Raw genomic sequence first — 13299 nt, 5'->3', positions numbered from 1 at the left:
GGTTGGGCATTTTGCTGGTCACGGCAACATATAGCACGTGGCTATGTTCGTTCGTTCATGCATTTGTTCCTGGGAGCCGCCCATCAGCCACTGTGCTCACCGTCCAGTGTTTTAGGTCCTGGAGCTGGAGCATTGAGTGAAACAGGCGGGGTGCCTGCACGGAGCTGGTGCGGGGTGGGCAGGGCTGCCTTCCAGGCGGGAGACGGTCGGTACCCAAGGGCACGAGGGCAGCTGCTGGAATGGGTGCTCTGATGGCCCGGAAGGACTGAGAGGGTGAGGAAGCCAGACGGCATGGCCGTGGGAGCTGTGGGGAAGAGTCTTTGGGCCCAGGGCATGGCAAGGCCCCGTAGGGAATGCAGGCGTGGTGTGCTCCAGCACAGAGCCCAGCCGGTAAGGGCGGGGAGGCACGGAATGAGAGGAGGCCGAGGTAAGGAGTCTGCATCTACTCCAAGTACGATGGCAATTATTATTTGAGGTTTGGAGGTAGTAGGGAGTTCGCCGTGAGTAGAGCTCTGACAAGGAGGTGCAGCTGGTCCCCTCATTTTGCAGATGAACCGGCACCCAGTTTAAATGACTTGCCACGGGGCTGGCACTAGGCGGAGCTGGGGACCCCCACCTGGGAGGTTAGGCTTATAATCGTGTGCTCCTGACCCCCTTCATTCTGGGAAGATCACCTGGTTCATATGGGGGGTGAGGGTGGAATTCCTCGCTTAGGCTGCCCAGGAGCCTGCTGCTCCCCATCACAGGCTGCCCTGAGGAAGGGCAGCAGGGGCCGCGCTCAGCCTGTGATGGGGACATGCAGAGGGCTCGGGGGCGGGAGGTCAGAGACCAGACAGGAACCCGAGGGGAGTCTTGGAGCCAGGCTGGAGCAGACATAAGAGATAAATCTAGATAGGACGGGGTGCACCCTGTATGTTCTTGTCTGTTTGGTATTATGTTGGGAGACGCCCAGGCTGTCACAGGTGTGTTAGTGACCGGGAAAACCAAACAGACTTCCCTGGGGACAGCCGGGTGGCCCAGTGGTTCAGCGTCTGCCTTTGGCCCAGGGCGTGATCCCAGGGTCCTGGGATCGAGTCCCACGTCGGGTTCCCTGCATGGAGCCTGCTTCTCCCTCTGCCTGTGTCTCTGCCTCTCTCTGTGGGTCTCTCCCGAATAAATAAATAAAATCTTTAAAATAAATAAATCAACAGACTTACTGTAAGGGACATGGATTCCCGCAGGAGCCCCTCCCTCCCTGCTGTACCCAGAGGTCATTCACTTTCCAGAAGCTTGCTTGGAAAGCAAGTAGTTTAGTAGTGAACTCTTGGTGTGGGACTGGTTGGGGTACGATAGCATGATTTTGAGGTGCCCCAGGTCCCTTCCCCACTCACCCCCACAAAGAACATGTGCGCGTGTTGCTGTCGGTCGTGGTGCTGTTTGCCTGGAACGCGGTGGAAGGCAGTTACAGAGGTGGGTGCCACTAATGTGGTGGAGTTGAACCCCGAAGGACGCTAAAACCAGTATTTGATAGGGATTTGTTTCAGCCCCTGTTGAAAGATTAATCCTTGTGGATGTTTTTCGTTCGATGAGAGGCCTTATCTTCCACCGAAAGCCAGAAAGTTGATGTCGGCTGATAGGAAGTGAAATGTGAGCTCTTCCCGAGAACTGGTTAAGTTTTGGCTCTTTGGGTGAAGACTGTACCTTTACAGGGAGTAATTTTTTTTTTTTTTTTTAAGAAAGCAAGATTTGGGGGGACCATTAGGAGGAGAGTTTAGGCAGAAAAAGAAGAGCAAGAAAGTAATGCATGGTTACATTGTCATTTCCTTTTTTTTTCCTTTTTTCCCTCTAAAGCTGGGTTGTCCAACATGGTAGCCACAAGGCTTGTTTGACTACTTATATTGAAATTTAAATAAATGAAAATGGAATAAAATGAATTATTCTGTTCGTCACTCACTTGGAATCTAAGGCTGACCTGGAATCTTGGAGTCACACTGAAAATTACGGTGCCCCAGGAGCCTAGGGGAGAAATAATTTTCACAGGAAAACTTAGGTGGGTCTAAACCTGGAAAAAAAATGTTGCTTTATCTAAGAGGACAACTCTGAAGTCACGTAATCTGAAGATGAGATTTCCTATATTTTGGGCCTAGTCAGTAGATAGAACACCAGTTCCTGGGAAGCTCTTGCTGTGTAGCTGAGTTTTGTATCTAGTTAGTGCTTGATTTTGTTTATTGGGATATAGAGAACCTCCCTCCCACACCTTTTAAACCACTGTTTTGTTTTGTTTTTAAAAGACTTTATCTATTTATTTGTGTGTCTGAGAGAGAGCATGCAAGCATGAGCAGAAGGGAGAAGCAGAGGGAAAAGCAGACTCCCCCTGAGCAGGGAGCCCGATGCAGGGGGCTCAATCCCAGGACCCCGAGATCACGACCTGAGCTGAAGGCAGATGCTTAATGGACTTAGCTACCCAGGTGCCCCACCTTTTCCATTTTTATTTTTATCTTTTTATCTTTTTTTCTTTTCCATTTTTAAAGTACTTTATAGATTCCAGCCTAGGCCATTACTTATCTGGAAAGTGGGTATAATAATTCTGGAGGGATGCATGTGGGTTCAGTGGAAGGTTTTTTTTTTGCTTTTATTTATTTTTTATTTTTATTTTTTATAAATTTATTTTTTATTGGTGTTCAATTTACCAACATATAGAATAACACCCAGTGCTCTCATCCCATCAAGTGCCCCCCTCAGAGCCCGTCACCTCAGTGGAAGTTTTTATTGCAGTTTGAAATTACAGGTGGAAGATATTTATATAGTCAGCCTGGGAGAGCTCCGTAAACTAGAAATAGCCTGTCGGAGTTTTGTACTGACTTGGGGTTCGAATCACGTTGCCCATTGGGAGCTGTGCCGGGAAGTTATAATACTCTAATGTGATTCTTGGAAGATGTCTGGTTCCTAGATTACAGGAGTCTTCAAACTGTAGTCTGAGGGTCAGATGCATCCCACTGCCTGTTTGGGTAAATAAAGTTTTATTGGAACACAGCCGTGCCCACTCGTTTGTTGCCGCTGGTGGCCGCTCGAGCTCTCTTGTTGCAGACTTCTAACAGAATGGTCTGCAAAACTGAAAGTACTTTACAGAAAAAAGTTTTCTGGCCCTTGGTGGAGATTATGGGGAAATGATTGAAGTACCTTTCCAGTTCAGAAACATCTGGGCGGGCCAGGTTTGCAAAAAAAAGGCTTTTTTGGTGGAGGCATGGATTTCCCCACACTTCTAGAATTTTTTAAGGCTGTGCAATTCCTCCGAGCGGCGATTCTCTCCCAACTATTTCTTCATATACCAAACATCCCTCAATTCCAAAGGGAACTGGATATTAAGAAGGAAGCTGTTGAGTTTGTGGGAGGACACAGATCTCCTTCCTTCTTTTTGAGCATCCTTGACGTATCTTGGTCCTTGGCCGTGTCGATTAGGTGTTCTCAGTAGGTGAGCGAGGTAGTATCAGATCCGTATAAAATAATAGGTCCTTACAGATCCTAAGATCATCTCTCAACATCCCTGTAATGTTTACAGTTTCAGATGACCGCTCTTGAGAAATTTGAGAAATAGGAGCCTGTTAGAATGAAGTCACATTATTCCACTAAGCACACTTGATTTTTGTTGAGGGGACCATAGAAAGGGTAATCCCCCATCATTTGTTTTGGGGCCTTGAATATGTAACTTTCTGGAAGCGTATGTCTCCGGTTCTTCCGCTTTCCCATTCCACCTGGAAGAGTGGTTTTCTGTTCTTTACCCGTCTCGCCAGAAATTTCTTCCTCCTGTTGCTCTGCCAATAGCCCGACTTTGCTACTTTCCCGAGCAAATTAAAGCCAACAGAGGGGAACTTGCAGCAGCTCCTACAACCACATCTCCTCACCTCCTGGGATCACACGCTCTGCTGTGCCCCGGCTGGCACAGATAACCCTAGAGAGTCTATAAATGTCCCCTGGTCCCACCCCATCACCTTCTCCAAGCTGTCATTCCCACCGTCGCCCCCTCCCTTCTAGGTCATCTAGTTTGCTTTTCTGCTGGATTGCTCCTAATCGTATATAAATACCCACCCTTGTAAAAGAAACAAACAGGACTCTTGACCCTGTTCACGCACACCAGTGGCCCCTCTGTCTCAGCAGCGCGTCTTCAGAAGTGTTTGTATTCACTGTCTCCATGGGCCCGCCAGCTGTTCCCTCGAACACTCGCTCTGGCTTTTCCCCGTGTCCCTCACGGCATGGACATTGCTTTGCGAGGCCATCAGGGACCCCACGTGGCTGACTTGGGGGATCCCGACTTGGCTTGTTGGCAGCGGCCCTGGACCCAGCTCTTTGCCCTCTTCAATGTGCTTGGATTTATTTATTTGAGAGAGAGAGAGAGAGAGAGCGAGAGAGGGAGAGGGAGAGGGCAAGCGAGTGCAGGGAAGGACAGAGGGAGAGGAACAGAATCTCAAGCAGACTCCATGCTTGGGGACGTGGGGCTCGACCCTACAACCCCTGAGGTCATGAGCCGAGCTGACTGAGCCCCCCAGGGTACTGTCTTTACTTGACATCTCTGCCTGTTTTCTGCTTTCTGCTCACTGCCTGTCCATACTCTTTGCTGGCTTCTCTTTCCTCCAACTATTTAATTTGGGCGAGGCCGGGAGCTCAGCCCTGGTCTTCTCCTCCCCTTCCGTGTGTTCCTTCAGCGGGAGCAGCCAGGCTTACGGATTCAAATGCCATCGATTTCTTGGCTTGCTTCTAACTCCCAGATTGGTCTTTCCAGCCCAGACCTCTCTCTCCAAAGCTTCAGACACATATATTCAACTACCTGTGAGAACCTCCCGTTGCAGTATCTCGTAGACCTCTTACACGTGAGATTGAACAAGGCGCTGATTTCCAGCTCCCCCCCACCCCCAACTGGTGCATGCCCACCTTTCCCATCCCCAGTTGGCGGCAAGGCCATCTTCCTGTGTTTCACGCCCCAAATGTTGGAACCGTATCCTTTCTCGTACATGCATGTGACCTGAGTCCAGCTTGTTAGGACATTCTGCTGGCCCAGCTTTCATAAACCGCCTCTAGCTCCTTTCCGGATGGCCCCGAGAGCTCTGCGTCCTGCGTCCCTCTTGGCTTCCCCGTGGTCTCTGGTCAGCACAGAGCCAGAGTGAGCTTTTATGGAAATAAATGGGACCGTGCTCTCCTGATCAGAGTTCAGTCTAGGCCCCCATCCCTGGGAGCCGGGGTCCTCACACAGGCCTCTGAGGCCCGCATGCTCTGCTGTCCCCCCTGCCCCCTCCCTCCGGCCCTCTCTGTCTCTGCTCCGGCCACACGGGCTGGTTTGAAGCCTCCCGTGCAGCAGTTCCTTCTTCTTCTGTGGCCAATTGCCCCATCTCCTTTGGGTCTGAGCTCTAATGTCAGCGTGTCAGTGAGATCCACGGGGATCACCTGTTGGCTCCAGCTGGCCTTCCACCCACCCCTCGGGGGCCCGATTCCACTTACGTCACCCATCCTTTTATTCACCTCTAGCTTTTGACACCCTCTCACAACTGCTGCCCGTTTGCTGTATCCCTGAGCTCCCAGGGATGGGGATCCATCTGTTTTGTGGACCGATGGTGCCCGGGTGCCTGGTTCAGTCTGGTGCAGCCCTAACGTGTGCGACTGGAGACATAGCTCTCCTTTCCTCTTGAGAGGGGACGGTGAGTTCCTTGTAGATCAAAGGCAAGGCCTTTTTGTTTTATACCATCTTGGCGGTAAGAGCAGACGATCTTTCCAAAGGAGGTAATCCAGGGTGGTCAGTGCGGTGGCTTCTGCAGTGCTGGTGGCTGCCTCAGGGACTTGGACGTGTGGCTGTGGAATTAAAGCACTGCTTCTTGGTGGCCTCCAGTTGGGTCTCATGGATCTGACCCACCACCTACGTGCTGTCCACTGGGCTCCCAGCGGAAGCTGCGTGTGGGGAAACATCGAGTTAATTTTTAAAAACTTTCTCAGGGTTTTGGGTCATGCACCTGTTTGCCCTCTTCTGGAACTTTCTGTTCCAGAGGAGAGAAGCTGCTTAGGTGGCTTCTGGTGCACTGTGACATTTGCATGCCGTCTTGGGCCAGCGTCCTCCCAGCTGGGTCACAGCTGGGCCCTCGTTGTCCTTGGGCCAGCGGCCGCAGCACCCGCAATCTGCTTGAGCGCTGACTTGATCCTGCATTGGTCCAGTCCTGCGAGCAGCCTCTGAGCCGCGTTGTATCTGTGTTGGCGCACTGCCACCTGGCCCCGTCTCTCACATGGCAGGGTTTTAGGAATGTTTATGGAATTGTGAGTGATGTTGCATAAAGCAGAGCCTCATCAAAAGTCGTGCATTAGGAAGATATAAACAGTTCTGGAGCTGGAGGGTGGTGATGGTTATACAACAGGATGAATGTACTTAAAACCACTGAACTGCACACGTAAAAGTGGTTAGGATAGTAAATTTCATGTTGTGTATTTTACCACAATAAAATAATTGGGGAAAGATGGGAGGAATTAGGCATCCTACCGGGATACAGTGCCCTAGCGTTGTCCTGCTTGGCAGGCCGAGGCCAGGAGGCATGGGGAATTTCTACCGGGGAGCACGTTAGTTGTTTGCAGCAGCTTTGTGTGATTAAAAATGCTCCTTACAGGGATCCCTGGGTGGCTCAGTGGTTTAGCGCCTGCCTTTGGCCGAGGGCGTGATCCTGGAGTCCCAGGATCGAGTCCCGCGTCAGGGTCCCTGCATGGAGCCTGCTTCTCCCTCTGCCTGTGTCTCTGCCTCTCTCTCTCTCTCTCTGTGTCTCTCATGAATAAATAAATAAAATCTTTAAAAACCTAATGCTCCTTACTTGTCTCTGCTGATCTATCTCTGGTTTTAAATTTGATTCACTTTGCAGTTTGTCTTCAGTCCCCATGTCTCTTTGATAAACTGCTTATTGATGATCATCCTTCCATCAAATTGGACATTTTAAATTTCTACCTTTTATTTCATCTCAGGCTAGCTAACATTCAGGGTTATATTAGTTTCAAGTGTACACTAGGACCAATGCACTCCTTAACCCCATCACCTATTTCCCCCACGCCCCCCACCCCTGGTCACCATCAGTTAGTTCTCTGTGGTAAGAGGCTGTTTCTTGGCTTGCTTGTCTTTCTTTTTTCCTTGCTCACCTGTTTCTTAAATTCCACCTATGAATGAGATTGAATGCTGTTTGTCCTTCTTTAACTCATTTCGCTTAGCATAATACACTCTAGCTCCATCCATATTGTTGGAAATGGCAAGATTTCATTCTTTTTTAAGGCTGAATAATAGTTCATTGTATGTATGTACCACATCTTCCTTGTCCATTAATCTAGCCGTGGACACTGGGGTTGCTTCCATAATTTGGCTGTTGTAGGTAATGCTGCTATAAACATGGGGTGTGTGTGTATGTGTGTGTGTATCCCTTTGAATGAGTGTTTTTATATTCTTTGGACAAATACCCCGGAGCGAGATTGCTAGATTATGGGGGAGCTCTGTTTTTAACTTTTTGAGGAGCCTCCACACTGTTTTCCAGAGTGGCTGCACCACTTTGCATTCCCACCAGCAGTGCAAGAGGGCTCCCCTTTCTCCACAATCTCGACTACACCTGTGTTTCTTGTGGTGTTAATTTTAGCCATTCTGACGGGTGTGAGGTGATGTCTCATTGTGTAGTTTTGGTTTGTATTTCCCTGATGATGAGTGATGTTGCGCATCTTTTCAAGTGTCTGTTGGCCATCTGGATGTCTTCATTGGAGAAATGCTTGTTTCTTCTGCCCATTTTTATTTTTTATTTTTTATTTTTTAATTTTTATTTATTTATTTATTTTTTAAATATTTATTTTTTTATTTTTTTTTATTTTTATTTATTTATGATAGTCACAGAGAGAGAGCGAGAGAGGCAGAGACATAGGCAGAGGGAGAAGCAGGCTCTATGCACCAGGAGCCCGACGTGGGATTCGATCCCGGGTCTCCAGGATCGCGCCCTGGGCCAAAGACAGGCGCCAAACCGCTGTGCCACCCAGGGATCCCTTCTGCCCATTTTTAAATTGGGTTGTTTTTTGGGTGTTGGTCTGTATAAGTTCTTTATATATTTTGGATACTAACCCTTTTTCAGATCTGTCTCCCATTCCCTAGGTTACCTTTGAGTTTTGTTGATTGCTTCCTTCACTGTGCAGAGCTTTTTATGTTGATGCAGTCCCAGTAGTTTATTTTTGCTCTTATTTCCCTTGCCTCAGGAGACCTATCTAGAAAAATGTTCCTCCTACGGATGTCAGAGACATGACTGGCTGTGTTCTCTTCTAGGATTTTTATGGTTTCAGGTTTCACATTTAGGTTTTTAATCCATTTTGAGTTTATTTTTGTGTACGGTGTAAGAAAGTGGTCCAATTTCAGTCTTTTGCATGTGGCTGTCTGGTTTTGACAACAGCATTTGTTGAAGAGACGGTCTTTTTCCCATTGCAAATTCTTTTTTGCTTTGTTTAAATGTCTACATTCTAAAGCCTCAGAAAAGTGGAGCTGGATCAAAGGCTTGGGTCCTGGTGTCGGAAGGAGCTCACGTTCCCCCTGCTGCCACTACCGCACGTGTTCTTTGCCTCTTGGCACTTGGGTCTCCTCGCCTGCAAACTGGTGGTGGTAATGGACCTGGCCTTATTTTGCCCCCATGTTAGTCTTTTCACTTCCAGTGCCCCTGGCTTCCAAAAGGCCCATCAGGATGAGATCTTCCTCTCTGTCTGAAATCACAATAGTGGCCTGTACATTTTTGTTCTTCGAATGCACCGACCTCCTCTGCTACCATTCACCCCACACTTTTCTCCCCCTCCAATGCTGGCATCTCGGGATATTTCCCATTATTCAGTATGAGAGTCCCCCGAGGCCTTTGCTGACCACCCCCCAGCCAGCCTGCCCTCACCCCCACTAGAGTACAGACCTGTAACGGGGCCTGCCCGTAGGCTCCCAGAGGGAGGGATGGAGATGGTCCCATGAGCACCTGGCACAGCGCCCTGTGCACACAGGCAGGGCTCAGTAAGGGGGTGAGTTAGGCAGGAATGAATGCAGTTACCCCCCTTCTTGGTCCCATGCACCACTTACTTCTGGCTTGCGTCTGGTCCTTTATTTTAGTCTGGTGTGTGCTTTCTGGAGAACAGCTTGGCCATCGCCTTGAAATTCAGAGAAGGGTTTTACAGGTGCCCAGGGGAGGGCAGGGCCCCCGCTCTTCCTGGGCCCCCGATCCCAGCCCCCTCCGGGCAGTGGAGCCGAGGAGCTGGGCTGCAGCCCGGGCGATCAATAAGCCGCCTTCAAGTCCAGCCCAGACTGGAGCACTGCAACTCGTTGAAGATTCGGGAAGTGGTGCCTTGGAGGAAATCCTCGCCAAATTAAGTTTGGGACCTTTCATTTTTCTCAGTAGCCTAGGGCTAAAGAAGCAGGTTGTCTTAGACACTTGAAGGGTGAGGAGGCAGGCTGTCCCAGCTGAGTTCAGCCCGGCGCTGGGAGGCTCCTGTTTGCACAGCTAACTTTGGGCATCTGTTTGCGTGAATTCACATCTTGTTCTGTTTCTTACGACTGAATGAGGAGGTTGTGGGGCCAAGCCGGGCCAAGCACCTGGAGAGGGAGAGAGGGAGGGGGAGGCAGAGAGTTGTCCCGGGTCTGAACAGGATTTGTCAGAACCTGGGACAAAGCGGTGGAGGGGGCATTCGGTGTCCCTCTGCTTGGAACCCAGCTCCCTCCCTGGCATCTGGAGGAGTCTCTGAGGACATCACTGGGTCAACCCCAGCACATGTAGGGTACAAGCAATGGGGTTTGAGTGCATGTTAAATCCCACTGAGTTGGTTTGAGTGCATGTTAAATCCCACTGAGGTGGGATATCATGACAGGCTGGTTGGGACAGCTGACACTGGTTGGTCACCATACTCGATTCAGATGATCGTGCTGGCTTGCCCATGTCACCATCCTCCTCCTTCATCCTCTGTGCGACCCTGAGCTCAGGGGACAAGCTCAGACCTGCCTCAAGTGACAGTGGTGCCGGGGCTTGTGCTGTCCAGGGTTGAGTCCGTGTGCTGGGGATTCCCTAGGCCCAGGCTTTGTTTCTGCCTCTGCTTTGTGACCTTGGGGGACGTTTTTTACCCTCTCTGAGCTTTGGTTTTCCCGTTGGCTAACTGGGAATCCATAGGGCTGTGGTGAGGAGCTGAGGAAATCAGAGCTGTGGAGGGTCTTGACGTTCAGTCGCTCTTGCTGCTGCTGTGTCGTTACTCATGTTTGGAGGCAAATTGGAACAGACTTCGCCCCCACGGTGTTGGCTTCTCCAGAGAAGTTGCTAGACCAAACCTCGCTTCCTGCACCCCGAAGTTTCCGAAGGGGAGCTGCTGTCACCTCGTGTTTCACACTGAGGCCCAAAGCGGTGCTGTTGGTTTCCTCAGCTCCCACAGAGGACGGGGCGCGGAAGGCGAGCACCTGGGGGGGCCCTGGCCCGTGCGCCCCGTTCAGGCCGGCATCACCACTCCATGGCAGCCCCCACACGTATGGCCGAGGGTTCCAGACACGGGGGAGGCTGATGGGGCCCACGCGGGGTGCTCCTGATGGGGCGGCCTCAGGGTCCCCTGAGGACTCGCAAGGGGAGCCCCGCGGGGGTACAGGCCGGACGTCCAGCACCGCCCGGGGTCAGGGGGTCAGGGGGTCAGGCCTGACGTGAGCAGCCAGGCCTCAGCGCCTCGGCCAGTGCGTCCGCCACAGACGCCGCCGTGACCCCGAGGGCAGCTGCGAGCACGGCCTCCAGAAGGAGCAGGAGGGACGATGAAGAGAGTGTGTGCATGTGTGAGTGTGTGTGTGAGTGTGTGCATGAGTGTGTGTGCATGAGGGTGCGTGAGCGAGGCGCGCTTCCCGCGTCCGCAGGTCAGCCAAGGGCCACCGTGAGCCCGGGCGGCCTGGCCTCGCTCCACCGGCTGGAGAACAACCCAGAGCTCCAGGTGTTCGGGCGCAGGAAGTGGGCAAGCGGGTTGGGGGTGATGCAGGCCCGGGGGGCCTGGGCGACCGGTGGGTGGGGGCAGAGCCGCTGGACCCCCGGCGCGGCCTGGCTAGCCCGCGAGGCGGAGGCCCCAGGAGGCAGGTCCGAAAACCAGAGGGTGAGGGTCAGCCCCCCATCCCGCTCGCAGGCAGGGGCCGTCCCACGAAGTGTGTGTTATGGGGGGCGCGGGGGCTGACCCGCCTGGCTGGGACTCAGTCAGCCAGGAAAACCAGTGGCCCAGATAGGAACAGGAGACGGCCCGCCGGCCACCCTGAATTGATGGTCCGTGGGGTAAAATTGCCGTCTGAAATTTATGAACAATTAGAAAGTTAATATATTTTTATTATATTGTCTAAAAGATTTTTTAATTCACTGGAAAGCGAGAAAGCGAGAGACAGAGCAGGAGTGGAGATAGAGGGGCAGAAGGAGGGGGAAGCAGGCTCCTCGCTGAGCAGGGAGCCCGAGGTGGGACTCGATCCCAGGACCCCAGGATCAGGACCTGAGCCAAAGGCAGATGCTCAAGCCCTGAGCCACCCAGGTGCCCCTGTTGTTTGATTATATTCTAACTATAAATGCCTTGTGCACGTTGGTGCAGCTTTTATCCTGTAGAATACATGAAACCATCCTACATTAAATCATTTGTTCAGTCACATACCGTCAGGAATCTGCTCTACGTTGCCCTTTATGTCCTTTGGAGGAAATATAAAAATTAGGATAGTTTGTAGAGTTGGCCAGATACTTCTGTGATCCCTCAGCACGTCTCAGAAACAAACAAAAGCCCACGTGGCAGTGGTTACGTGTGTGTCCGGCATATAATGACCAAACCTAGAAAGTTCTAAGAACCGACGTGGACAAGCTTTGCTTTTGTTCTCAGGTTCTGACAACTTTTACTTTTCTTCCTGTCTGCCCCAGGTCACTTCCACTTGGGAGTGAACGCAGATGCTTCTCAAGGCCGCTCGTTGGCTGGAGGCGGGTTGATAGAGTGCCTACGGAATTCCCCAAGGTTCTTTCTGCTTTGCGGGAGTCCGTGACTCAGAAAAGACTGTGCTGAGGAGAGGAACCTGGTTTGGAATGTTCTAGTCGGTCTTCTGACAGGTCCTTTTTGGCTAGTGAAGAATGGGAAAAGACCGAAGAAAAATGATGGGAGAATATTCTACTAGGTATAGACTGCCAACCTGTTACCCAGCTCCGTGCAGGACCACAGATCTAGTCATTCCATGGCTGCATCCTAGAGATTGTCAAGGTAATACTAACATGGGTTTAAAAAAAAATTCCTTCTCAGAAATGAGAGCCAGACTCTGGCCTTAGAAGAAAGTATCTTCAAGTCACGTGGGATATGAGGGAAGACACGAGGGAGGAGAGCGCTCAGAGGGAGGGTGTTAAGCTATTCACTTGGTTCTTCACAACAGTTCTTGTCCATGTGTCTGTCAGGGATGGCTCGGCTCACCCAGCCCGGTGCTCACGGGGGCTCCATCCCCCAAGATGAGCCAGGCTCCACGAGTTGCAGAAGCACCTACCATTCATCTACCTGTGGCAGGATACAAATTGAAAGCATAACCATCGTCGTGACAGCTTGACTTGGCAGGAAGATAGGGGACCAGCGCTAAGGGGCTGACAGCGGTCCCCCCTCCAAAGGGCCGGGTGCTGCCCGAGTGCTGCTGGTAGGAGGGCCACACTCCTTGGCCAGCCATCCTGATCGGTTGTCTGTCTTGCCCTGACTGCTGTTCCCATGGGATTTTGAATAAGGTGCTTTATCTCTTTGAGCCTCAGTTTCCACAGTTGTAAATGTGGAGTAACCTTCATAGCTCGCAAAGTTGCTGCATAGCAGTGTTAGATAGATGGTGAATGCAAAGCTCTTCAAGTGTCCTGTTAAATACGAGGTGCTAATGGTAGGTGGGGAACTGGGTGTTAACTTTACTTCAGGGAAAAATCTTAGCTCCGCTGCTGAAGGCTCTTCCCCTACTCCCCGGCAGTGTGTTAGAGCCCAGGTCAGAGGGTGGACCGGGGTAGCTGGGATGTCTGAGCGTTGTTGGCTCCACTGCCGTGTGCACGACCCAGCTACAGGGCCTCCGGATACGCTGTGACCAAGGGAGGTGGTGCTGAGGATGATTTTGAGACTATTTCATCCTTATAGCCCACTGAATGTCTACACTTTTTCATCTGACCGTCTAATTCTGCTGGTTGATAGAAAGGCCGTTGTGCAAACCTTTCAATGCTGGGATCCTCCGTGGTGACTGTTCACGGCTGTTCTCCGTCTCCTCTCCCACAGGCCTGTGGTCGGGCAGTGAAGGCTCCTAGGGATCCAGCTGAAATGAGG

At 51.3% G+C, this 13299-nt stretch overlaps 1 protein-coding gene and 1 long non-coding RNA gene across 3 annotated transcripts in view; one reads left to right on the top strand and one right to left on the bottom strand.

Moving 5' to 3' along the window:
- Positions 1-13299, top strand: part of GLI3 (GLI family zinc finger 3) — a 269723-nt gene that overhangs the window by 54873 nt on the left and 201551 nt on the right. The window contains exon 2 of one of the 2 annotated variants that reach the window (XM_072791650.1): positions 11895-12225. The exons of the other annotated variant lie outside the window; for it this stretch is intronic. Within the exon in view, the coding sequence (XP_072647751.1) occupies positions 12099-12225 (127 nt within the window). The 5' untranslated portion in view covers positions 11895-12098. The remainder of the gene's footprint in view (positions 1-11894; positions 12226-13299) is intronic. 2 annotated transcript variants of the gene reach the window in all.
- LOC140613162 (uncharacterized) lies at positions 7889-11976 on the bottom strand. The gene is made up of 3 exons (XR_012014323.1): positions 11638-11976; positions 9074-9583; positions 7889-8715 (listed from the first exon to the last, which is right to left on the bottom strand). It is a non-coding gene; the product is annotated as an uncharacterized lncRNA (long non-coding RNA).

Source organism: Canis lupus, chromosome 21 (genome assembly GCF_048164855.1).
Source record: "Canis lupus baileyi chromosome 21, mCanLup2.hap1, whole genome shotgun sequence".
NCBI classification, from domain to species: Eukaryota; Metazoa; Chordata; class Mammalia; order Carnivora; family Canidae; genus Canis; species Canis lupus.
The sequence above is the reverse complement of the archived record's forward strand: the minus strand, read 5'-3'. Positions and strand labels throughout refer to the sequence as shown.